At 37.2% G+C, this 27,521-nt stretch overlaps 1 protein-coding gene across 1 annotated transcript; it reads right to left on the bottom strand.

The window, feature by feature from the left end:
• Positions 1-1,266: 1,266 nt before the first annotated feature.
• On the bottom strand, positions 1,267-25,568 carry LOC144615433 (EF-hand calcium-binding domain-containing protein 13-like). Its single transcript, XM_081794763.1, has 9 exons — positions 25,436-25,568; positions 21,471-21,543; positions 14,899-15,042; positions 14,497-14,565; positions 10,941-11,081; positions 6,902-6,973; positions 5,873-6,016; positions 5,335-5,406; positions 1,267-1,787 (listed from the first exon to the last, which is right to left on the bottom strand). Exons 1-9 carry the CDS (start codon positions 25,448-25,450, stop codon positions 1,501-1,503), a joined length of 1,017 nt encoding a protein of 338 aa, XP_081650889.1. The 5' UTR covers positions 25,451-25,568; the 3' UTR covers positions 1,267-1,500.
• Between the last annotated feature and the right edge of the window lie 1,953 nt (positions 25,569-27,521).

Raw genomic sequence — 27,521 nt, 5'->3', positions numbered from 1 at the left:
ACTCTGACACTAGATATGTGGGGGGTTTTCTCCCACCAAGCAATTCTCTGCAACACCAACTGAGTGTCATACAATTTAACGCAATTCTGACACTATCTACCTGGAGATGGCATCAGGTCTCACAGGTTAAGGGTTCAGTCCCATGAGACTGCTCCCCCTCCACTGCAGATGCCAATCACAAGTAGTAGGTCCCCAGGTTACCTACAACTTCTGTCCAACTTGGCTACAAATTGGAGGTTCCCATGACTTTCTCTCCCTTGGACTCAATTATTTCCTAAAATAGTTCACAGAACTCAGGGAAATACTTAACATTCATCAGTTTATTAAAGGATATGATAAAATATACAAATGAACAGCCAGATGAAGAGATACATAGGGTCTGGGAGGTCTGGGAGCATCCCAAGCACGGCAGCTCTGTCCCTGTGGAGTTGGGTCAGTTATCTTTCTGGTATGTAGATGTGTTCACCAACGTGGAAACTCCCCAAACCCCATACTATTAGGATTTTATGGAGACCTCCTCACATAGGCATAATCAATGATTCACTCCATTTCCAGACCCTCTCCGTTTTCTGAAGAATGCGGGTGGGGGATAGAGCTGAAAATTCCAAAGTTCCAATCATGGCTTATCCTTATGGTGACAAGTCCCCACCTAGAAACCAGAAGCCTTCCCAGAATCACCTATTAGAACAACAGATGCCCCTAGAGTTCTCATCACTTAGGGATTTGCCAGTGTTTTAGGAGCTCCGTGCCAGGAATGGGGTTGAAGGGCAAATATATATTTCTTATTATAAATCACAACACATCACATCACTATGTCCCTGGCTATTACTCAAGTACTGCCATATACCATTGTAAATTCACTAAACCTTTATCTCTTATATTGTTATATACCCTTTTGTTGTTTACAGCTTGCCTCACCAACTAGACTGAAAGCTTCCTATGAATATTTTATATTTACTCGATTATCTGACACATTACATGACCCCTTACATATCAAAGACACTCAGGATCAGGTCTGTCCCATAGTCATACAGGCCAGGCACTGCCTAACGCTGAAGGGTGCTGTTTACAAGCACCCATAAGTTGTGCTGTACAGCGGCTCCAGTCAATATGATTAATGAAACAATGCTTAAACCCATTTAATAATGGGATAAAGAAAATACTTTTAGGAACTGAATTTAAATGAATAAAAGAACCACATAATAATTGGCAAAATTTGAAAATTATACCTTGTTTTCTCTGAAACCTCTTAGGATTCAATCAGTCTCCTCCCACAAATGTCTCCTGCAGAGGGGAGAAAGTCCTCCCTCAGTCTCTTCCTGGCTCAGAGCAGTTTCCCTTCAGCACAGCTTTCACAGAGAATGACCTTGCCTTCCCTGAAGATGCTAAAAACATACACACAGATACACTCTGATGGAATCAACACAGGATACTTCATGGGTCATAAAAAATCTTATTAATCTTATTCAAAGATTTTTCTGTCAAGATAAATCTATGATCTCAGTAGACACGCTCTCTTAGAGTACTTTTTCCATTAGGATAATAAAGAAAAAAATTATTGGGGAGTGATGAATGGAGGATAGGGAAGGGGAATGGAAAATTTGCTATCACTTTATTTGGAAAGTCAACGTAGTTATATATACCATCAACATCAAGCGTTTTCACTAACATCTGGTGTTCTTCAGGCTTTACAGAAACACTGAGGTCATCAAAAGCATCTTTCAAGTCACCAATCTGAATTCTGTTGCAGTTCATCAAGTTGACAGTTTGGAGGGCAGTACATAAACCTGAAAACACAGGGGGATTCTATAGGTCATATATTTCAATTAATATTATCATTATGATTCCAAAATTAATAAGCCAAACATCCCTTTATTCCAAGCATATTTCCCTGAGATGTTCAGTTATTTTTGTCTCAAACTAAAAAAACTAAGATGACTCAGTTTTGTTTTTGTTTTTTAACTTAACTGCCTTACCAATGAGTTACACAAATCATCATACACTCAAGGTATCAGCTTCTCAAAAGTTAAAATAGGCCATTGCATCTTTTAGGGAAATGTTTCATTGTATATGCATGAGACAGAATTTGGGGCTTACTTCTGTCTATATGAAATAGCCCAAATTTCAGAGTATAAAAATATTAGTCCTGAATTTTCTTCTGCTTATTTTGCTACTGCTTTCATTTTTTGCATATTCTTCATAACTTTCACTCTATTATTAGAAGTCCGCCAAGGAGTGTGGGAGTATTAAGGTGCCCCATTCCCAGCTCTTATCTAAAACCTCTAGGGATTTTCCCTTCTAAATGGGGTCCTTAGGATTAGAGCCAAGCCTCTGTCTGCCTTTTCAATGACTCCCACAAATCATGGTACACTCAAGGTCACTGTTTGGATTATAATCTCTAGTTTATCTAAGAGAATATTTAAAAGGAGGCAAAGTACTGGTACTCAAAAGAATTGCAGGAAAGAGTTGTACTATTTAGTAAGACATTATTAGATAAGACATTTTCCAACAAATCCTAATTCATGAGTGCCTTATTTCTCCAATAAATCCCAGCAGGGTTTTTTTGTAGACATTACAAACTGATTCTAAAATCCACATGGCAGTGTAAAAGTCCTAGAATAGTCAAAACAACTTTTTTTTTTACATTTTTTTAATGTTTATTTTTGAGAGAGAGAGAGCGCGAGAGAGCGAGCGAGCAAGCAGGGGAGGGGCAGGGAGAGAGGGAGACACAGAATCCGAAGCAGGCTCCAGGCTCTGAGCTGTCAGCACAGAGCCTGACATGGGGCTCAAACCCACGAACCATGAGATCATGACCTGAGCTGAAGTCGGACGTTCAACTGACTGAACCACCCAGGTGCCCCAGTCAAAACAACTTTTTAAAAGTAGAACAAAGTTAGAGGGCCAATACTACCTGAATGGTTTCAATGTTTATTGCAAAGCAACAGCAGTCAGACAATGTGGTTTGTGTAAAAACTGACAAAGAGGGGCGCCTGGGTGGCGCAGTCGGTTAAGCGTCCGACTTCAGCCAGGTCACGATCTCACGGTCCGTGAGTTCCAGCCCCGCGTCAGGCTCTGGGCTGATGGCTCGGAGCCTGGAGCCTGTTTCCGATTCTGTGTCTCCCTCTCTCTCTGCCCCTCCCCCATTCATGCTTTGTCTCTCTCTGTCCCAAAAATAAATAAAAAACGTTGAAAAAAAAAAAAAAAACTGACAAAGATTAATAGAACAGAAGAGAGAATCCAGGAAATAAATATATATGTATATTTATATTATTTGTTACAAAACTACAAAGGAATTTCCGTATAGAAAGTATAGAGAAAATACAATCTTTTCAACAGTGGTGCTGGAACAAATGAAGGTCCATATGCAAAAACAAAACAAAACAAAAAGGAACTCTGATCCATACTTTATTCCACATATAAAGATTAACTCAAAATAGATCACAGAGCTAAAATACAAAACCAGAGGTGCCAGGGTGGCTCAGTAAGTTAAGCATCCGACTTCAGCTCAGGTCATGATCTCCCCGTGAGTTTGAGCCCGCCTCAGGCTCTGTGCTGATAGCTCAGAGCCTGGAGTCTTGCTTTGGATTCTGTCGCCCTCTCTCTCTGCCCCTCCCCCACTTGTGCTTTCTCTCTCTCTCTCTCTCTCTCTCTCTCTCTCTCTCTCAAAAATAAATAAAAATATTAAAAAAATATTTTTTAATGCAAAACCAAAACCCATAATACTTTTAGAAGAAAATATAATAAAACATTTGTAACCTTGGGTGAGGCAAAGATTTCATACATGTGACACCAAAAGCACAATATATAAAAGAAAAAAAAAACTAATTAACTGGACTTCATCAAAATTAAAACTAATGCTCTTGACACTTAAGAAAATGAAGACACTCAGAGAAAAATGTGCTCAGTAGAAGACTCGGAGAAAATATTTGCTAAGTATATATCTCATAAAGGACATGTATCCAGAATACAAACAGAAATACAAAAAAACCCATCCAACTTTATTTTTTTTTATTTTTTTTTAACGTTTATTTATTTTTGAGACAGAGAGAGACAGAGCATGAACAGGGAAGGGTCAGAGAGAGAGAGGGAGACACAGAATCCGAAACAGGCTCCAGGTTCTGAGCTGTCAGCACAGAGCCTGACGCAGGGCTTGAACTCACGAACCGTGAGATCATGACCTGAGCCGAGTCGGACGCTTAACCGACTGAGCCACCCAAGCGCCCCAAAACCCATCCAACTTTTTAATTTTTTTTTAACGTTTATTTATTTTTGAGACAGAGAGAGACAGAGCATGAACGGGGGAGGGGCAGAGAGAGAGGGAGACACAGAACTGGAAGCAGGCTCCAGGCTCCGAGCCATCAGCCCAGAGCCCAACGCAGGGCTCGAACTCACGGACCGTGAGATCATGACCTGAGCTGAAGTCAGACGCTTAATTGACTGAGCCACCCAGGCGCCCCCCCATCCAACATTAAAAAAGATCTGTACAGACACTTTATAAAGATACACAGATGACAAATAAGCACATGAGAAGATGCTCAACATCATTAATCAGTGAGGAAACACAAATTAAAACCACAATGAGATACTACTACACACTTATTAGAATGATTAAAATTAAAAAGACTGACTCCACCAAGCACTCCCAAGGATATGGAGGAATTGGACCTCTTCATACACTGCTGGTGGAAATGTAAAATGGTGTGGCCACTCTGGAAACCAGTTGGCAGTTTCTTAAAAAGTGAAACATACACCTACCATGTGAACCAGCCAATCTTTGGTAACTACTCAAGAGAAAGGAAAGCATATATTCATACGATGAATATTGTTGTACACAACTGTTCATAACAGCTTTATTTATAAGAGCCCCAAACTGGAAATAGCCTAACGAGCCGCACCAGGTAAGTAGACAAACTTCAGTGTATCAGCAAAATGGAGTGCTATGCCAGTAATAAATGACAATGAACTGCTGATACATCCTACGTGGATGAATCTCAAAATAATTATGCTGAATGAAAGCATCTAGCAAAAAAGAATATACCCATTTTATAAAAGTCTGGTAAATGCCAATGGATCTATACTGGCAAAAAGCAGATCAGTCGTTGCCTACGGATGAGGAAGAGGATGGGAAAAAGGCAGGAGAGATTACAAAGGAGCATGAGGCAGTTTTGCAGGTCAGGGATGTGTTCATTACCTTGATTGTGATGACAGATTTATAGGTGTGTGCATATGTCAAACTGTGTACTTTTAATTATAAAAATATACAGCTTTTGAATATCATTTATAGCTCACAATACTGTTTAATAATAACAAAAGGCAATGGGAAATATGACCCACCTTCAAATTCAGGAGCTGGCTTATTTGTGTTCAAAGCCTCCAAAATTTGTTTGAGACTTACTTCACTATTTTCTAAAAAGTAAAGTATAAGGATTATAAAATGGCAAGGTGTCAATATTAATAATCATCATTAAAATAACCATGACAGGGAATGGTGTGTGTGTGTGGGGGGGGGTGGGGGGGGGGGAGGGGACAAATTTTGTTAATGTCTGAAAATTAGCCAGATAAAAACTAATCAATTTAAAATAATTTTACCACGAATCTATTCCCTTAAAACAAGAAAAAATTCTAACGGTATTATTTGTCTTAATTAAATATTGATGTATACATTTTACAAATGTGATGCCAGACAGAGGGTGACTCTTAAAAATATTTCCAAGAGTAAAAAAATATTAATTTTAATTTGTTCTCAGTATGCCTACATTCTCATTATGTTTCTAAGACCTAGTTTATCTAAAACATACATATATAAAACATATCCCAAGCACACAGTAAAACTAGGACTTCAACAGAGATTGTTCTTTTAAAAAGGACTCACCATCAATAGATGCTTGACCCAGAATTTCCTGGAACGTCTTGTTGCTTAATAGAATTCTAGCCTTCCGGAGTTGGGACCTCAGCTCATTTATAGGCATCTTATCATTTCTGATCTTATCAAGAGTTGTAATCTCTTTAAATAAATCTGTAAACATGTCAAGAATAGAGAAGTGATGAGGAAGTTGAGGCAAAGCCCTTTTTTAGACTTAACACCCTAACCTGCACAGAGTAGATGCATTACAAAAGGAATTCTGAGTTAGAGGGCTTTCAAAACATGTCAGTGGGCTCTGTTTTCAGAAGTCACTTAAACAATAAGCAAAATTTAACATACCCCTAGCCAGCTAAAAGTTGAGTTTCTGCAACATTTTGTAGAAGTTTGCTTTTATTTATTAACTATTTCTCCTCAAAGGTTTTTCTACTACATGCTCCAGTCTTTCATAGACTGTAAAGCATTTCAAGAACAGCTTGATAATAAATAGCTTAGAATGAAGTCAAATATCAAAAATAGAACCCAGCTAGTTGGCAAAAGGAAAACTGAAAAATATAAATCTGTTATACTCTGAAAAACAGTCACACCCTCTCCTAGGCATTAGAAAGCCTCTCTTTCTTGCTAGCCTACCTACTAGTATTACATGCAGTAAATCCTTTTTTTTTTTTTTTTTTGTACTTTTTTTTAACGTTTCACTATAGGTGAGAAAAAGAAGCATATGGAAATTATCGGAGGTGAGAGAAAATTGTATTAGATTCACCAGGGGAGAAAATGTGTACCTTATACTGGAGCATATACTGAGACAAACTATTTTGCTTTAAGAAAGCATATTCTAGGAATGTAATTCTAAATAATTCATTACAGTCAAAGCACAGATTAAATATGATAAGGAATAAGAAAGCAGATTATAACATCTTGATACAGCAAAGAAAACTTAAGGAATTAAAAATACAGGGGAAAACAAACTATATTTTAGAAAAAGAATACCATTGAATGATCTTAGAAATTTACTTTTAATTTTCATTCTTTTACTATACTTACTATTGAATGGTGTTGATGGTTTAGGTGAATTAATGAAAACATCAATTACATCTTTTAAGATCTTTTTACTTTCTGCAAAGTTAAGAAATAAAATGGAATTTAAATAGATTTTAAGCTCATTAAAGCAGGGATCTGGTATTGTTTCAATTTCATTCAGCTTTCAAACTTCTGTGACCATAATGCATGGTAAGAAATACACTTAGATTATGAGCATGTGCGTGTGCACACACACACACACACACACGTACACACACACAAAAAGGGAATGCAAGGAAACACAATCTGGGAATTGCAAGGTACAGTTAGGATTCAGACCTCCCCATCCCCTGCCCCGAGGCAGGTCATAAGACACTCATGTGAGAGATGCCCTTGCTATACCCAGAGGGAGGGTGCATCCTTATCTCTGAAGACTGAGGGTTGGAGGGACACCAAGAGGAATCTGAACGAACAGACCTTACTAAGTTTCCCCTGGTTTACCACCCTCAGCTCATCTCATTTTGTCCTATCACAGTTTTCTACCACTTTCCACACTTCATCAAAGCTAACACCAAAACATTCAGCTTTAACAACTCCTTATGAATATTTCCCTTTCATGTAAAATTTATATTAACTTTGAATGCTTTTCTCTTGTTGATCTGTCTCTTGTTACAGAGCTCCAGCTGGGAACCTAGAAGGGCAGAAGGAAAAGATTGTTTTCCCACTCCTACAGAAGCCTGCTTCAGGGGTCATAGGCTGGTAGCCCACAGACTGAATATAGCTGAGAGTCAGTCATGTCCATTGTCCTAGGGAGTGGTGGGGTTTTCTTTCCATTTGAATTTAACTATCTTCATCTAGGACACATGCTCTCAAGTTACCTTACAGTCCACACCCCTTCCTTTTGTCTTACAGCCAACTCATTTTATTAATTTTGCATTACGTGCCTGGCTACCGCAGGCATTTGAGTTAGCGGACTCTGCAGAGCCTGATTCAAAAGTTACCCTTCTCTATTGAAGTCTATTGTAATTTATCTAAATGGCAAATATTGGAGCTATGGCACTATACCTTTTGAAGTGGCAGGATAATTTGACCCATCTTTCCTATTCGAAGCAGTTAGCTTGGCCTTAAATATTTCCTCACTCCTGAGATTTTTGTAGACTGAGAGTTTTGGTAGGGACTATGTTTGCAAAAACCTAGAATCATTGAAGAAAATATGCCAAATGCCTAAATAGAGAGGAAGAGTTTGTCTGGAGACAGAGACAGAAGGAAAGAGAGGGACAGGGAGGGGTTGAGAGACTAGAGGTTTGATGGGAAAGAGTGAGAATTACCCTGTGGGAGCTTCCCTTCACACAGATGCAGGATTACCACAGGCTCCAACAACAAAGCATCAGTAGAAACACAATGCAAGGAAGTTTTAAAAGCTCTTCCTCTGTCTCCCACATTATGGTGTGACTTTGGAATGGGAGAGGGTGCCAGTAATCAACCACCCTGCCCCCAGGGTCTGATTTAATTTAATTGAAAGAAAAAAATGATTTCAATTTCTGGTATTTAGTAGCCAGATATCTGGATCAGCCCTCCTACTAAAAACAACTAAAAATTCTAAATAAAATTATTGCTATAAAAAAAAAAATCTTGGGGCGCCTGGGTGGCTCAGTCGGTTAAGCGTCCGACTCCAGCTCAGGTCATGATCTCACAGTCCGTGAGTTCGAGCCCCGCGTCGGGCTCTGTGCCGACAGCTTGGAGTCTGGAGCCTGTTTCAGATTCTGTGTCTCCCTCTCTCTTTCTGACCCTCCCCGACTCATGCTCTGTCTCTCTCTGTCTCAAAAATAAATGTTAAAAAAAAAAATTTAAAAAAAATCTTGAATTCATCAATGTGTTGCCAAGAAAGTAAGAAATTCCCAGACCAAACAACTGATGAAAGGCTGTAATCCAGAAACACGGCGACTGTTTTTACCCAAAGAGTGTTTGCCAAAGACAAAACAAAACAAAATTGGATGAATTTTAGTTTGTAGTTTCAAAGGCTCAGACAAAGCCTAAGTTCCTCCCAAAGTGGAGGGGAACGTGGGGTGGTTATCCTCAATTTACAAAAATGTTTCTCTAGATTTCAAGACCCAGAAAAAAATATCAAGAATAAGAAAACGTTCCTCCTTTATAGATAATTTGACTTTTCTCTCTAGCTACCTTTAAGATTTTTCTTTCTCTTTGGTATGTCACAGTTTCATCATGATAACCCTATGTATGGATTTCCTTTCATCCTATGTGGGATTCACTGGAATTCTTGTATTGGTAGGTTTAGGTCTTTCTCATTCTGGAAAATTCTCAGCTATAGTTCTCCAAATATTTTCTCTGCAACCACTCTGTCTCTTCTCTCCTGTGTGGCTATATATCACATCTTTTCATTCTTTCTTTTTCTAGCTTTACTGAGATATAACTGACATGTAACATTATATTAGTTGTAACTAATATATAACGTAATCAGATACACATATATATTTCAAACTGATTGCCACAATAAGTAGACCTCTTCATTCTGCCTTCCTTTTAGCTTCTTCTTCTTCTTTTTTTTAATGTTTATTTATTTGGGGGAGAGAGAGAGAGTAGGAGATGTGCAGAGAGGGAGACAGAGGATCTGAAGAGGGCTCCATGTTTACAGCAGTGAGCCCAATGCAGGGCTCTAACTCACAAACCACAAGATCATGACCTGAGCAGAAATCTGATACTCAATCAACTGAGCCACCCCAGCGCCACTAACCTCTTTCCTATATTCCAACTCTGTCTTTCTATGCTGCATTCTGTATAATTTCTTCAAACTCCTTTGCACTTCATATTTCTCTCTTCACCTATGTTTAATCTGCTAATATTGTTGTCTGCTAATTAATTTTAATTATTATATTTTTAATTTCTTTAAGTCCTGTTTCTTTCTTTTCAAATTTTAGTTTCCCTTACATGTTTTCAAATTTATCTTTTTTTAGAAGAGTACAGAAAGAGTGAAATTAAAAGAATAGAAAATACATATATATCCAAAAATATACTGTATTGCATATTCGCAGGTTGCTCAGAGAGTAAATCTTAAAATTTCTCAACATAAGAAAAAAACCCCTTTTTAACTATGCATGGTGACGTGTTAACTAGATCTATCGTTGTGATCATTTCATTCTATATGTGAAATATATATACAAAATGTCACAAAATCAATGGTAGAGAAGAAAATGATACAGATGAAAACATAAATTGAGGAAACAATAAACACGATAGAGAGGATCAGAAAGCCAGGAATTAGTTAAGAGTTATTAAAATTGACAAACCGCTAGCATAAATGACCTAAAAAGAAAAAAGATGGGGCGCCTGGGTGGCTCAGTAGTCAAGCGTCTGACTTCGGCTCAGGTCATAATCTCGTGGTCCATGAGTTTGAGCCCCGTGTCAGGCTCTGTGCTGACACCTTAGAGCCTGGAGCCTGCTTCAGACTCTGTGTTCCCTCTCTCTGACCCTCCTCCACTCTCTCTCCCTCAAAAATAAATAAAAACATTTTTAAAAATCTTTAAAAAAGAAGTATCTGATTTTATTTATTTTTTAAAATGTTTGAAACATCTTTTTAAACATTTTTAATGGTTATTTATTTATGTTTGGAGGAAGAGAGAGAGGGAGAGAACAGGGGAAGGGCAGAGAGCAGAGAGAGAGAGAATCCCAGGCAGGCTCCGTCCGTCAGTGCAGAGCACTGTGAGATCGTGATCTCAAACCGTGAGATCATGACCTGAGCCAAAATCATGAGTTGGACGCTTAACTGACTGAGCTACCCAGGCACCCCAAGAAGTATCTGATTTTAAAACCTGGATAAAACAGTACTTGTTTCTACTAGTCTTCTCCAAATAAAGAAGAGTATCCACACACTTTCCAAAAGGGTTACAACAATTCTCAGTAACCAGTTTATAAACATAGCAGTCCCATAACAATCTTCCTAAACCTATGGTATTAGTATTCTTAAAAAAAAAAAAAAAAAAAAAATGAGCCAGCATGAACACGTATAGTCTAAACAGGAAAACTGAGAGGTAACTCAAGAACTCACCATCTGTTTCAGAGTTCAGTAACACCTCAGGTTTTTCTTCATTTAAAGGTTTCTCCAGGCCCTCCAACGCAGATAAAAGGTCTGTAACTTCAACTTTCCTATCAAAGACACTATTAACAACGTTACATGCATCTTCTATTCCTAAACAGAGACATGACAAAATACAAAGATATCTAGTTGGTCAGTCTATCCAGAGAAGCACATAACAACTTGATTTGGGTGAGATGTATTCATTTTCTAGAATACCCAGTCTTGAGAGATTTTGCCTCTCTGAAATATTCTCCAAACTGAAAGCTCTACAACATTTATAGGTTTACAATGCTTATATCAGAAAACAAGACACACTGAAATAGTTTACCTTACTAGTTCAACACAGGAAGGTAAACAAAACAACAAAATACCAAAATTATCTCTAAGAAAATAGTGCCATGATGGGGAAACAAAAGGGGGCACTTGGGTGGCTCAGTCAGTTAAGTGTCTGACTTTGGCTCAGGTCTTGATCTCACGGTTTGTGAGCTCGAGCCCCACATCAGGCTCTGTGCTGTCAGCGCAGAGCCAGCTTCAGATCTTCTGGCACTCTCTCTCTCTGCCCCTTCCCTACTCATGCTCGCTCACTCTCTCTCTCTCAAAAATAAATAAACAAACATTTAAAAAAAGGCAGCCCTTTCTGTCTTTATCTAAACATTTGGAAAGAATGACAGTGTTGTTGATGACATGCCAATAATTTGTTGCTTTACTAACTCAAGTGTTATTCATTTATATCTTTTAATCTCCCTTGTATCCAAGTTACAACTGTCTTCTTTATTATGTCCTCCCTATTTTTTCCCCTTCATCATACTTCCTAAAGAGTTCTTTATTAGTCTTTTGAAAGAACCAACTTTTGGTTATATGGATAAGTGCGTGTGTGTGTGTGTGTGTGTGTGTGTGTGTGTGTGTGTGTTCTATTTCACTAACTTCAACTTTCCACTTTGTTAGCTCCTGACTAGCACTTTTCAGGGGGATTGTACTGCTCTTTTGTTGTTTATGCTGCTGGTTAGCTCTGTAAACTGAACGTTTAAGATAAATTGTTCTGGAGGCGCCTGGGTGTCTCAGTCGGTTAAGCGTCCCACTCTTCATTTTGGCCCAGGTCATGATCATGTCAGCTGCGCTGACAGCAAGGAGCCTGCTTGGGATTCTGTCCTTCTCTCTCTCTGCTCTTCCCCCCCGTCATATGCACTCTCTCTCCGAAAATAAATAAACTTAAAAAAAGATAAATTATTTTTGATATTTCTTGTTTTCTAATAAAAGCATTTAATGCTATAAAATATCCTGTAAGATTGTTTTGGTCACACTCTACACGATTTGATACATAGTGCTTTCACTGTCATCATTTCTAAAATCTTTCAGGTTTCTTTTATTCTTCCACCAAGGAATTACTTACAAGGCAATTTGTTTTTCATCTTAAAAGCAACACTTTTCCTTTCTTTCACAAATAATTTTAATGTCACAACATCATGGTCAGACTATGTGGTCTGAATGACTTCTGATTTTCAGAATTCACTGAAATTTTTATTTGTGGCTTAAATACATCATCTATTTTTGTGGATATTCCATAAGTATTTGAAAAGAATGTGTATGTTTTTAGCATACAGAGTACTCTAATCTGTTTCTGAAGTCAACTTTGTTAATATTGTCACTTCAATCTCAATCTCTTTCTCAATTTCTTTCAATCCGTCTATTTCAATCTTATCTATTTAGAATTCAGTGTTTACCTGGAAATAGATATAAATATGGTTGTGTTTTATGGGCATTAGTAGAAATCCAACTTATATAAAGCATTCTTTGTTATACACGTATTCCATTTTTTCCTTTCTTCATGGAACCGTATTATTACTGAGGTCTCTCTCTGGTGCAAATGTAAATCTAGTTTACTGTTATGACGTGTATGTATGGACCATATTTTATTCAACCATTTCCCAAATCATGGACTCATAGATTGTTTTCATTTCTTCCCTCCCATAATGTTGCAGGGAGCATCCCTGTACATGTCTCTACAAGAAACTTCTCTGGGCTATTTATCTGACAATAGAATTATTGGATCATAAGAAATATGCATACTGAATTTGACAAGTACTGCTAGATTGCAATCTGGAATGCTGTACCATTTTACCTACTCACTAGCAATTTGTGAGTATTGCCAACTCTCTTCATACACATATTTAGCTATGTGGGTTTCTCCTCCTGTATACTAAGTCTTATATCCTTACTTATTTTTCCAATTGATTTCTTTCTTTCTACTGTTGATTTGCAGAATTCCCTTATATTTGAGATATTAATTTTTTGTTAGTTATCTTGTAATTATCTTCTTCCAGTCTGTTACATGTTTTAGAGTCCTTCATTTACCAGAAATCCTTAATTTTGATGTGATCAAATCCTTTTTTACCCCATGGTTGTGCTTTTGGGGAGTAACATCTTTAAGAAGGCATCCATAACCACAAGGCACAATAGTTTTTCTTGCATTTTCTTCCAACAGCTTTATAGTTTAATCTTTGAGATCCATTTTAACATTCATTTGATTCTTTGAAGGTTATTTTTGTATATGGTATGACATAGGGATTCTACTTCATTTTCTCTGCATTGTAAGGCAATTTTCTCAAATCAGAAGCTAAATAATACATCTTTTCCCCCACTAACTGATGATGTCATTTCTATCACATTCCGAGTTCCCATTAATAGAAGTCTCTACTGGGTTCCATATTGTGATGCACTGGTCTATTTTCACAGGTCTATATTAAAACAGCATTATGCTATGTACTAACATGTGACAAAGCAAGATCTTTATCTTTTTTTTTCCCAAAAGGGTCTTAGCTATTCATAGATCTATAATCTTCTATAATGAATATAGCATTAATTTGTCAAGGTTCCCACCAAACTTATCCTGAGATAGTGAGTGGAACTGCATTCCAAGTACAGATTATTTAGAGAGAATCCACTTATTTCAATACTTCTTTTAAAACCCCAGTTTTAGGACTACAGTTCTCAATCTCAATGTCTGTGGTCCAAGGCTGTTTTTAGTGTCCCCATGATAGAACTGTGCTGAAATTTCAAAACAAACCGAAAAAAGTTAAGCATTTAGCCAGTGTTTTTCACAAGGAGATAGAGAGCAAATGTAAAAAAATATATATATGAAGAAATAAACAAGAAAGATAAGAATACAGAGGGGAAAAGTCATTAGATGTGATTTAAAAAAGCAAACCTGTTACTTTGATTATAAGATGGATAACCCCATCAGCATTAGTGAGGACAAAAGAAAGAATATAGCAATAAAACACATGACAAGGAAGAAAGAGAGACAACAGAAATTTTTTTAAATAATTCAAGAATATTACAGTATGGAAAATATGCATCTATGTGTGAAAACCTAGAGTTTACAACATGAACTGAGTTTAAATGAGAAAATGCATAAAAGGGGGGTTTGGTAGAGTATATATAAAGTCTATATACACACATACCTATACATACACCAACCCCCAAAAATGAAGTTTCTGTTCATATGCATTTTGAATTTCATACTTACTGTGGCACTCGATAAATTCATCACTGTTGTTCAATTCTCTGATGAAATCCTTAAAACTCACCACTTCATCTTTTTTTAAAAAAGAAAAAAAGAAAGAATTTAGGTATTATTGTAAAAAGGACCATTTGATGTTATAACACCAGAGCTATAAACACAAAAATAATGGAGAGGACTGGTAATCCTATTGTGACACATGTGATATGCAGAATAGACCTAAAATAAAGCTGTCAGAGATGCACTTTGAACATCAATTCCTCTGATAAAAACCCGTAAATTGATAGACAAGAAACAACTTTTAATTTCTCTTTTAAAAGATATATGGCAGTATATTTCCTTTGGCATTTAGAGTGAAACTTCTGAAATATGCAAAATTTGTTATTTTAAATTGAAATAATTACTCACCGTTAGGATTAGTGTTATCCAAAGTCTCCTTTATTTTATCATCTGTTAGATAGATTCCAATGGCATTTAAATTTTGCTGAAGTACAGGAATGTCTTTAAGTTCATTTTTGTAAATGTTGATGTTGTAAAATTGATTTTTATTTCCTGGGAAGAGATAATCACCTTCAGTTAGAAAGGAATTTTCATGTTTCTCCTTTATATTTTAATTTTTTTTAATGTTTATTTATTTTTGACAGAGAGAGAGAGAAAGACAGAGCATGAGCTGGAGAGGGGCAGAGACAGAGGGAGACACAGAATCTGAAGCAGGCTCCAGGCTCTGAGCTGTCAGCACAGAGCCTGACACGGGGCTCGAACTCACAGACCGCGAGATCATGACCTGAGTTGAAGTCAGACGCTCAACCGACTGAGCCACCCAGACACCCGTCTCCTTTATATTTAAAAAAAAGTGGGGAAAAAAATCTCCCAAGATATAAAATTATACTTAAGAGAAAAGGCAGTATTTGTATTTATTTATGTACCTACAATAATTTAAAATAGGTGACAATAGGTACACAGAAATGTATAAATATAAGTAAGGAAACTGGGGGAAAGAAACAGAAGAGCAGCAAAAATAAGACAAAAGAGAGCAACAGACAAAGTACATTTCATAAGGTCATATACATTAAATTTTGCAACAATATCAAATGTGCATGCATCTAACAAGAGCCTTCCAAATATAGCAAAAACTTGCAGAATTAAAGGGAGGAATGCATGAACCCATAATCAGAACTGCAGATTTGAAAATCTTGCACTTAGTAATTAATAGAACAACTAGAATAAACATCAGGAAGAATTAAGGGCGCCTGGGTGGCTCAGTCAGTTAAGTGTCTGACTTTGGCTTAGGTCACGATCTCACAGTTCATGAGTTAGAGCCCTGTGTTGGGCTCTGTGCTGACAGCTCAGAGCCTGGAGCCTGCTTTGGATTCTGTGTTTCCCTCTCTCTCTGCCCTTCCCCTGCTCGTTCTCTCTCTCTCTCTCTCTCTATCTCTCTCTCTCTCTCTCTCTCCCTCCCTCCCTCCCTCTCTCTCTCAAAAATAAATATTAAAACAAAAAAAATTTTAATGTTTAAAAAGAATCAGAAATTAGAATATCCAACAAAACTAGCAAACAATCTAACCAAATGATATTTATAGAACACTACCCAACAACTACAGAATATACATTCTTTCAAGTGCACATGGAATATTCACCTAGGTAGACCACATGCTAGTCTTTGAACCAAATCTTAATGAATTTAAAAGAATTTAAATTGTACGAAATAAATTCTCTGACCAAGGTGTATTACATTAGAAATCAGTAACAAGATCCCTAGCACATGTCCAAATATTTGGAAATTAAATAATATAGTTCTTTAATTTTTTTAATGTTGATTTATTTTTGAGAGACAGAGAGAGGCAGAGCGTGGGTGGGAGAGGGGCAGACAGAGAGGGAGACACAGAATCCGAAGCAGCTCCAGGCTCTGAGCTGTCAGCACAGAGCCCGACACGAGGCTCCGACCCAGGAACCATGAGATCATGACCTGAGCCGAAGTTGGACACTTAACCAACTGAGCCACCCAGGTGCCCCTAAATAGTACATTTCTAAATAACTCATGTTTCAAATGAGATATCACAAGGTAAATTAGAAAATATTTTAGGGCGCCTGGGTGGCGCAGTCGGTTAAGCGTCCGACTTCAGCCAGGTCACGATCTCGCGGTCCGTGAGTTCGAGCCCCGCGTCAGGCTCTGGGCTGATGGCTCGGAGCCTGGAGCCTGTTTCCGATTCTGTGTCTCCCTCTCTCTCTGCCCCTCCCCCGTTCATGCTCTGTCTCTCTCTGTCCCAAAAATAAATAAAAAACGTTGAAAAAAAAAAATTTAAAAAAAAAAGAAAATATTTTAAATAAGTGATTATCAAATCACAACATATAAAATTTTGTGAGATGCTGTGAAAGTGCTCAGAGGGAAATTTGTAGTTTTAAATGCTGGAAAGGTATAAAATCAGTAGTACAAAAAGTAGTGGTATGAAATTCTTTTTTCTTAATGTTTATTTTTGAAAGAGAGAGAGCGCGCCTGCGAGCATGAGTAGGGGAGGGGCAGAGAGAGATGGAGACACAGAATCCAAGGCAGACTCCAGGCTGGCACGGGGCTTGAACTCACGAGCCGTGAGATCATGACCTGAGCCAAAGTCGGACGCCTAACCGACTAAGTCATGCAGGCACCCCTGAAACTCCTTTTTAAAAAATTCTTTTTTAGAGTTGTATAATACTCTACTGTACATAGAAACTAAAGTTTATTCAACTAACCTCCAATGTTTACACATTAAGTATTTTCATTCTTTTGCCATCTCAAATAATTCTGTAATGAATAATCTTATGTATCTATATTTTCACATTGTTGGAAGGTATCTTCAGGGAAAATTCCTAGAAGCAGGATTGCTGGGTCCAAAGGTAAAGGCATATGTAGTTTTGTTAGACATTGCCAAATTCCCTCCATTAGACTGGTAGCATGTTAAACGCCCACCAGCTATAGGTAAACGTCTTTTTCTCTACAACCTAACAGTTGTGAAGGTTTTCAATTTTTGCCAATCTAATGGGTGAGAAATTGTATGTCCATTTCAATTTGCATATTTCTTATTATGAGTAAAATCAAACATCTCTTAATATGTTCATAAGCCATTTAAGATCTTTTTTATGATTTATATATCCATGACTTTTGCCCATTTTTCTATTTTTCTTCTGTGATATACATTATAGTTTCTACCATATTGTTATTTGTTCTTTGACTTTACCTATGATATTGTATTAATAGATAAAATTGTTTTTTTTTTAAATTTTTTCCAAGATGGATGTCAGAGAGCTTACTGCCTATGTTTTTTCCTAGATTTTTTTTAAACGTTAAAAAAATTTTTTTAACATTTTTCATTTGTTTTTGTGAGACAGAGAGAGAGAGAGAGAGAGAGAGAGAGCGAGCATGAGCCGGGGAGGGGAGGAGAGAGAGGGAGACACAGAATCCGAAGCAGGCTCCAGGCTCCGAGCTGTCAGCACAGAGCCCGACGCCCACAGACCGCGAGATCATGACCTGAGCCAAGCCAGACACTTACCTGAGTCACCCAGGCGCTCCTCTTCCAGGAGTTTTATGGTTTCAGGTCTTACAAGAGCAAGTATTTAATCATAGTCTAAGATAGGAATCCAGTTTCATTCTTTTGCATGTGGTTGTCTAGTTTTCCCAACACCACTTATTGAAGAATCTGTCCTTTCCCCACTATATATTCTTGCCTCGTTTGTCATAAATGAATTGACCGTATATGCAAGGGTTTATTTCTGAGCTCTCTGTTCTGTTCCACTGATGTCTGTTTTTATGCCAATACCATAGAGTTTTGATTACTATACTTTTGTAATAAAGTTTGGAATCAGAAAGTATGATGGCTCCAGCTTTGTTCTTTCTCAAGATTGCTTTGGCTATCAGGGTTTTCTATGGCTCCATACAAATTTTAGGATTGTTTGTTCTAGGTGTGAAAAATGCCATTGGAATTTTGATAGGGATTGCATTGAGCCCGTATATCGCTTTGGGTAGTATGGACATTTTAACATTATTAATTCTTTGACTCCACAAGCATGGAATATCTTTCCATTCATTTGCATCATCTTCAATTTCTTTCTTCAATGTCTTATAGTTTTCAGTGTACAGGTCTTTCACCTCCTTGGTTAAATTTATTCTTAGGTATTTTATTCTTTTCAATGCAATTGTAATGGGATAGTTTTCTTAATTTCTTTCTGATAGTTTATTAGCAAATAGAAATGCAACTGGTTTTTCTATTTGATTTCATATGGTGCAACTTTACTGAATTTGTTTATTAGTTCTAACAGTTTTTTTTTAATAGGGCCTTTAGGGTTTTCTACATATAATATTGTGTTATCTGCAAATAGTAACAGTTTTATTTCTTTCTTTCCAATTTGGATGACTTTGTTTCCTTTTCTTGCCTAATTGTTCTCGGTAGGACTTCCAATACTATGAACACAAGTTGAGTAAAAGTAGTGAGAAAAATTACGGCATAGGGAATATAGTCAATAACACTGTAATAACATTTTATTGTGACAGATGATAACTACACTTATCATGGTGAGACGTGAGCAATACATAGAATTATTGAATCACTATGTTGTATGCCTGAAACTAATATAACATTTTATGTAAACTATATTTTAGTAAACAAAACAAAACAAAAAAACTGGCAAGAATAGGCATCCTTGTCTTGTTCCTGATCTTAGAAGAAAAGCTTTCAGTTTTTCCCCATTGAGCATATATGTGGCCTTTCGTATATGGCCTTCATTAAGCTGAGGTATGTTTCTTCTGTACACACTTTGTTGAGAGGTTTTTTTTAATCATAAATGGATGTTATCTATCATAAATTGATGTTTGGCAGTTTCTATCAATTTAAATATATATCCCAGCAATCCCATTTCTAGGTATTCAACTAGGAGAAATGAAAATATATGTCCACACAAATACCTGTACATAAATATTTATAGCAGCTTCACTCATAATCACCAAAACCCAGGAAACTTCAATAGTTTATCAATTGGTAAATATACAAACATTACATTCATGTAATGGAATAATACTCATCAATAAAAATAAACACACTGCATGCAAAAAGTTGATGAATGTAAAGTATAATATGCTATGTGAAAGAAGCCAGACTCAAATGAGCTTCATATGTTATGATTCCATTTACATGACAACCTAGAAAAGGCAAAACTTTAGAGTCAAAGAATAGATCAGGGGTCACCAGGAATGAGGGTTAGCGAAATGGATGGACTACAAAAGGACACAAAGAAACTTCTGTGGTGATACAGTCTATGTGCTGTTTAGTAATGGTTACATGACATTATTTTTAAGAATTCAAAAAACAATATACCTAAAAAAAGGTGAATTTTACTACACGCAAGTTATACTGCAATAAATATAAATTTGCTCCTCAAAAATATAGTCAAGAGAGTAGTTGAGAATACATAAAAACAGAAAAGATAGGTATAAAATCCACTTTGCTAGGTTGGTCAAAAGTTTTAAAGTTGTCTTCTTTTTATTTTTCAAATTTTTATTCAAATTCTAGTTAGTCAACATATAGTGTACTATTGGTTTCAGTAGAATTTAGTGATTCATCACTTACATATGACACCCAGTGTTCAACGTAACAAATGCCCTCAATACCCATCATCCTTTTAGCCCATCCCCCGCCCACCTCCTTCCACCAACCCTCAGTTTGTTCACTATAGTTAAGACTCTTCATATGGTTTGCTTCTCTCTTTCCCCCACCTTCCCCTATGTTCATTCGTTTTGTTTCTTAAATTCCACATGTGTGAAATCATAGGTATTTGTCTTTCTCTGCCTGACTTATCTCACTTAGCATAATCCAGTCTGGTTCCATCCACATTGTTGCAAATGGCAAGATTTCATTCTTTTGATGGCTGAGTAATATTCCATTACATATAAATATACATACACCATAACTTCTTTATTCATTCATCAATCCATGGACATTTGGGTTTTTCCCATAATTTGGCAATTGTTGACAATGCTGCTATAAACATCAGGGTGCATGTGGCCCTTCAAATTAGTATTTGTATACCTTTTGTGTAAATACCTAGTAGTGAAATTGCTGGGTCATAGGGTAGTTCTATTTTTAACTTTTTGAGGAAACTCCATATTGTCTTCCACAGTGGCTGCACCAATTTGCATTCTAAAAATTATTTTCTCATTGTTTATAATATTCTAATAAATTCAGGTCAGATATACCTAGTGAATAATCTCAGAGAACAGTATATAATCTAATATTTTTCTAGCACTATCAAAGTAAAACCACCCATAACTTTGAGTTTGGGGTAAATTTAGCAGTCTTTGCCATATAATTCAAACACAAGTTATATAAACTAATACTGTATTGTTTTATCTTTAAAAAAATTTAATGTTTGTTTATTTTTGAGAAAGAGAGAGACAGGGAAACCGAGAGCGAGTGGGGGAGGAGCAGTGAGGGAGGGAGACACAGAATCCGAAGCAGGCTCCAGGCTCTGAGCTGTCAGCACAGACCCTGATGGGGGGCTCCAACTCACAGACCACAAGATCATGACCTGAGCCAAAGTCTGACGCTTAAACAACTGAGCCACCAAGGTGCCCCTATATTGTTTTATCTTTATATTGTTTCTTACTTACCTGTGCTTTATCTAATCCTGTGTGTTTTTTAAAAGATGTTTTAAAAAACATCTTTTTTTTAAAAACATCTTTGTTTGTTTGTTTGTTTACTATTTTAGGGAGAGAGAGAGCACAAGCTGGGGAGAAGGATGAAGGGAGAGAGGAAATCTTAAGCAGGCTTCATACTCAGCGCGAATGGATGCAGGTTGAGCCCATGACCCTGGAATCATGACCTGAGCCGAAGTCAAGAGTCAGTTGCTCAACCAACTGAGTGACACAGACGCCCCAATCCTGTGTTGTTTTAACATGAAAACCACTGCCTGTCCTTCCACACAGAGCCAGTAGATACATATTAAGTGGAACTCACCTGAGGCTTTAGGCATGTTCAATGTATCACAGAACTTAATAAAAAAATTCTTCAAAGGTAATCTTGCCATTTTCTGTAATGCAAAGTAAAATGTAGATGAAGGAATTACTGCTTCTGAATTAATCTGTCAGCAGTTAATAGTCAAGTTATAACAAAGGTGAAAAGCCCGGGGGTCAGCCTGTACTGTTCCTTCTTCCTTAACTTCTGCATACATATGATTATCAATTTCTATTCAATTATTTCCAAATACTGCTTGAATATATCACTATATTAGTTAATGCCTATGCTATTACAATAGCATTGCTAAAAATCTATCGCATCAGTCTCATTTCTCTCCATTTATTTTAAACAATGCAGCAAGAGAGGTCTTTCTCTTTAAAAAAAAAATCTGGTTACTCCTCTGAATAAAACCCTTCAGTAGCTCCTACTTGTCCAAAAACTACAAAAGCAAAACAAAACAAACACACGGTGGGCAGGCAAAGAGGCTATAGGCCAATATTCCTTACAAATGTGTTAACATCTAAGTGAAATTCTAGAAAATAGGGTTTAGCAGTATAAGCAGAAACTAAAGTTCTAGATACCTTTAGGACATGCATTTTCACTGAGGGTGATAGGCTTTCAGGAAGGAAAACAGGTTCTTGGAGGGGAAAAAATCTTAGCCATTACAATGGTTTGTGGCCACAGTACATAAGCAAATATTTATTTTTGGCATTAAACATTCATAGCGTGTGGGATGGTGAAAAAGACAAAAATGTCTAAAAAGTCTCCTTAGGGGAGTGATATTTTTTTTTAAAGGTTAAGAAACACTACTTTTAGGATAATGGTAACCACCTAAATTTACTCTGGAGAAATCTAAGAAAAAGGCTTAGAAATCCATAGGACCAAAGATGGCATCTTGATGTGGAACTCAGTGCACAGAATTTGGTGGTGAAGGAAAAGAAAGAAGCAGTTAAAGATGAAGTCCCTACTAAACAGTATCAAAATGTCAGAAGGCTCACTACCCCCACCTCCCACCCTCTGCCCCAAAGGTGCCATTAAAGTAAACGGACTTCATTTACTTCAGTAGAAACTGAAGACAGAGCTCCACACTGAATGTGCCACCCAACACCCTCAACTCTTTCAACAAATCAGGATAGAAATGGACAAAGGAAGATCTGAGATGGGAGCCAACAACTCAGAAAATAGACTGTGTAGAAAGACCAAGTCAGCTCCAAAATAAAGACTCAAGTAAAGTAAAGGTACACAAGGTAGAATGGATATGACAAACTATAGTAAGGGACATAAAGGATAGACATGAAAAGAACCAAAAGGAAAAAAAAAAAAAAAAAAGGAGGGGGAGAGAGAAAAGGAAGAAAAAAAAAAAAACCCAATGCAAAAAAAAAAAAAAAAAAAAGTAGAAAAGTTTACAGCAGAAGTGACAGAGCCCAGAAATAAACCCCACATATGCTCAACTAATATTTGACGAGGCAGCCAAGAACATTCAATGGAGAAAGGATGGTCTCTTCAACAAATGGTGTTGGGAAACTGAATAACCACTTGGGATACTCCCCAAAATTACCTCAAAATGAATTAAAGATTTAATTGTAAGATCTGATACTGTAAAGAAAACATAAGGAAACAGCTTTCAGACATTGGTCTTGGCAATGATTTTTTGGACATGACACCAAAAGCACAAACAACAAAAGCAGAAATCAACAAGTAGAACTAGATGCCATTTAAGATTTTTCTTTTTTTTAATGTTTATTTATTTGAGAGAGAGAAAGACACAGAGCATGAGCAGGGAGGGGCAGAGAGAGAGGGAGACACAGAAACTGAAGCAAGCTCCAAGCTGTCAGCACAGAGCCCGACATGGTGCTTGAACTCAAGAATCATGAGATCAAGACCTGATGTCGAAAGCTTAACTGGCTGTAGTCGGACGCTTAACCGACTGAGCCACCCAGGCACCCCAGAACTACATTCAACTTAAAAACTTTTGTACAGCAAAAGAAACAATCGGCAAAATGAAAAGGCAACCTACAGAATGAGAGAAAATATTTGCAAACCATATATCTGATAAAGGATTATTATCCAAAATATATAACAAAGAATTCACACAGCTCAATAACAAACAAGCAAATGAACTATTTTAAAAATGGGCAGAGCAATAGAATAGGCATTTTCCCAAAGAAGACATCCAAATGACCAACAGGTGCATGAAAAGGTGTTCAACATCACTAACCATCAGGGAAATGCAAATCATAACCACAATGAGATATTGCTCAAACCCGTTAGAATGGCTATCATCAAGAAGACCGGAGATAAGGATTTGTGATGATGTGGAGAATGGGAACCCTCATACACTGTTGGTGGCAATGTAGATTGGTGCAGCCACTATGGACAATAGTATAGAAATTCCCCTCAAAATTAAAAATAGAACTACGATATGAACCATCAATTCCCCTTACAAGTGTATATTCAAAGGAAACGAAAACAGGATCTTGAAGACATACTCCTGTGTCTATTTCAGCATTATTCACAATAGCTAAAATATGGAAACAATCTAAGTGCTCATCAACAGATGAATAAACAGAGGTAGTGTGAAAATAGACAACAGAATATTTTTCAGCCATGAGAAAGAGAGAAATCCTGTCATTTGCAACAAGATGGTAGGATCTTGAAGTCCTTATGCTTAGAGGAGATAAGCCAAAGACAAATGTTGTATATATCGCTAATATGTGGAATCTAAAAAAGCCGATCTCACAGAAAGAGAGCAGAATGGTGGTTACCAAGGACTTAGGGGGTGGGGTGATTGGGGAGATACTGTTAAAAAGTACAAATTTGCAGTTAAAATGAATAAATTCTGGAAATCTAATGCTGTGCTGATCTAATACTGTATTACATAATTGAAAGTTGCTAAGAGACTAGATCTTAAATGTTCTCACCACAAAAAAAGAAATTGTGATAATTACGTGATGTGATAGAGGTGTTAGATAACATTACAGTGATAATTATATTGCAATATATAAATGTATCAAATCAACACATTGGACACTCTAAACTTACATAATGTTATTATATGCCCATTCTATCTCAATTTTACAAAAAGGAAAAGAAAAACTCTGTGGAGGTGGAGTGGGGGGAAAAAAAAGCTCTAAGTCACTAATATTGAGGATGAAAATGAAGGTATCATTACAGATGAAGCAGAAATCAAAAAAGATAAAAAGCAGATGTCAAGGACAACTTTATCCAATACATTTGAAAAGTCAGATGAAGTGGACAAATTCCTATAAAGACACAGCCTGCCAAAATTGACAGGAAAATAGAATATTTTCTTGGTAATACCATACAATTTCAGAAATTAAATCAATAGTCCAGAATTTTTCCATAAATAAAACTCTAGGCCCATAAGGCTTCACCTGTGAGTTCTGCTTAACATTTGAGGAAGAAAAAAAATCTCTTACAGAGAATAGGAAAGTAAAGAATATTCCCCAACTCTTTTGAAAACGTAACAAAAATGATATTCAACAATACCAGTCATTAAAATAACGCAGTTATTTTGTACATTTATAAACATCTGCTTCCTTGAGCCAATGCCGCAGGCAACACCCCCTGAGGTATTCCTGGATATCAGCATAGTTTACCTTCCAAAGGGTTAACACGTGGCGAAGGGCCTCACGGACTCTGTTGTACTCTGTGCATGGCATTCTGACTGAATACTGCCCGTGCCAGTCAGTTCACAAAGTGACCTCATCTCCCAAGTACCACCACCCACAGGGATAAAGTAGGCCCAGACTCACCCATCTGTTCAGTTTCACAGAGCTCAGGCTTGGCACACTATGGTGGCACTGGTGCTCACCAGTCATCTCACTGCAGCGCCCCCCCCCCCCCCCCAGGGTGCCCTCCATTGCTGTATATCCCATCCATACATCTCCCATCCCCACTGGTAGATGATGGCCTTTACAACTAGATGCATTCAGACTACTAACCATGTTCAGGTCCATGTCTTAATACTTCATCAAGTAAAACATTAGCTGCATGAAAGTCATTGTTCATCAATAATGCCTTGAGGCTAGAGACATCAATTAGATCATTCTGGAGAATTTGAATAGTAATGAAGAGTAGCTGTGTCACTGAGAAAAAAAAAAAAAGAGCAAAAACGTGCTTCAACAGCAGAAATAAGAGTACATTGTTCACTTTCACTTAATGGGCTTGAGTTGCATAAAAGAACTTTACATGAAATTACTAGTAGTTTTAAAAACCATTGTGTAGGGGCGCCTGGGTGGCGCAGTCGGTTAAACGTCCGACTTCAGCCAGGTCACGATCTCGCGGTCCGTGAGTTCGAGCCCCGCGTCAGGCTCTGGGCTGATGGCTCGGAGCCTGGAGCCTGTTTCTGATTCTGTGTCTCCCTCTCTCTCTGCCCCTCCCCCGTTCATGCTCTGTCTCTCTCTGTCCCAAAAATAAATAAAAAATGTTGAAAAAAAAAAAAAAACAAAAAAAAAAAACAAAAAAAACCATTGTGTATTGTAACAGCTAGCAGTTACTGAACACTAAGTGCTGGAGACTCTTCTGAGTACTTCTACTTTACCTACTTAAGTCTATTATTACCTATAATAATTCCAAGATAGGCATTATTATCCCCATTTTTCAGATGAAGGAATTGAGGTTAGTGAGATTTAAAAAAAAAATTTAATGTTTATTTATTTTTGAGAGAGACAGACAGACAGACAGACCACGAGCGGGGAAGGGTCAGAGAGAGACAAAGATGCAGAATCTGAAGCAGGCTCCGGGTTCGGAGCTGTCAGCACAGACTCCAACGTGGGGCTCAAACTCACTAACCGCGAAATCATGACCTGAGCTGAAGTTGGGCGCTTAACCAACTGAGCCACCCAGGCGCCCCGAGGTTTGTGAGGTTAAGTGATTTACTAAAGAATACACTGGTATTAAGTGGCAGGGCCAGGATTCAAATCCAGGCACGATATTTCCAAAGCCCATGCTCTTAACTACTGTGCCTTTCAAGTAGACGTATGTAACTGGTCAACCATGATGCCTACAGCTACATAATACTTCATATGTGGACCCTGAAATAATTGTGAAGCATTACAAAGAAGTTTACATCAAAACTTTATTGCCTTATTTCACTTAAAGTTATGTTACAGAGACAAAATAAGAAGAAGAAGAAGGTGCTGTTTCTGTAAGTCGTGCTCTTTATATTTATCTTATAGCCCCACAAATCTTGACAGCCTTGGTCACTTTCCAATGCCTTCAAACAGTTGTGGTTGTTGATGCTGTTTAATTTAATCCACATTTTACTAGCTGTTCTCAGCAGGAGGGTTGGTTTCACATAAGCTACTCCATCATAGTCAGAAGTAGAACCAGGTAACTCAAGCTTTATAGGTAAATTTGATGCCCTGCTCTGGTTGAAAATTACTGTTTAGGTTATTACTTTACTACAAAGCTATAGTGATTAAGACCATGTGGCATAAGAATAAATAAAAATCAATGGAATGGAACTGGGAGTCTAGAAATAAATCCATACATTTCTGATCAATTGATTTTTTACAAGGATGGCAAAACCATTTATTTAAGGGGGAAAAGAATGATCTTGTCAACAAATGATGCTGGGGTAACTGGCTATCTGCATGCCAAAGAATTAAAGTGGACTCCCATCTCACACCACATACAAACATTAACTCAAAATGAATCAAAGATTGAAATTAAAAGGCTAAAACTATAAAATTCTTAGAAGAAAACATTAGTATAAATCTTAATGATCTTGGATTATGTTTAGACATGATATCAAAAGAAGTGACAAAAGAAAATATAAACTGGATTTCACCCAATTTAAAAACGTTTGTGCTTCAAAGGACACCACCAAGAAAGCGAAAAGACCCATAAAATTAGAGAAAAGATTTGCAAATCATCTATCTGATAAAGCTATAGTATCCAGGACATAAGAACCCTAACAACGTGACAAATAACCCAATTTTAAAATAAGCAAAGGGTACATATCTCTAAATGGCCAGTAAACACATGTAAAGATGTTCAAAGTTATTAGCCATCAGAAAAATGCAA

The sequence above is a fragment of the Panthera onca genome, assembly GCF_046562875.1.
Source record: "Panthera onca isolate mPanOnc1 chromosome E1 unlocalized genomic scaffold, mPanOnc1 haplotype 2 h2.Chr16_ul_3, whole genome shotgun sequence".
In the NCBI taxonomy this organism is placed as follows: Eukaryota; Metazoa; Chordata; class Mammalia; order Carnivora; family Felidae; genus Panthera; species Panthera onca.
The sequence above is the reverse complement of the archived record's forward strand: the minus strand, read 5'-3'. Positions and strand labels throughout refer to the sequence as shown.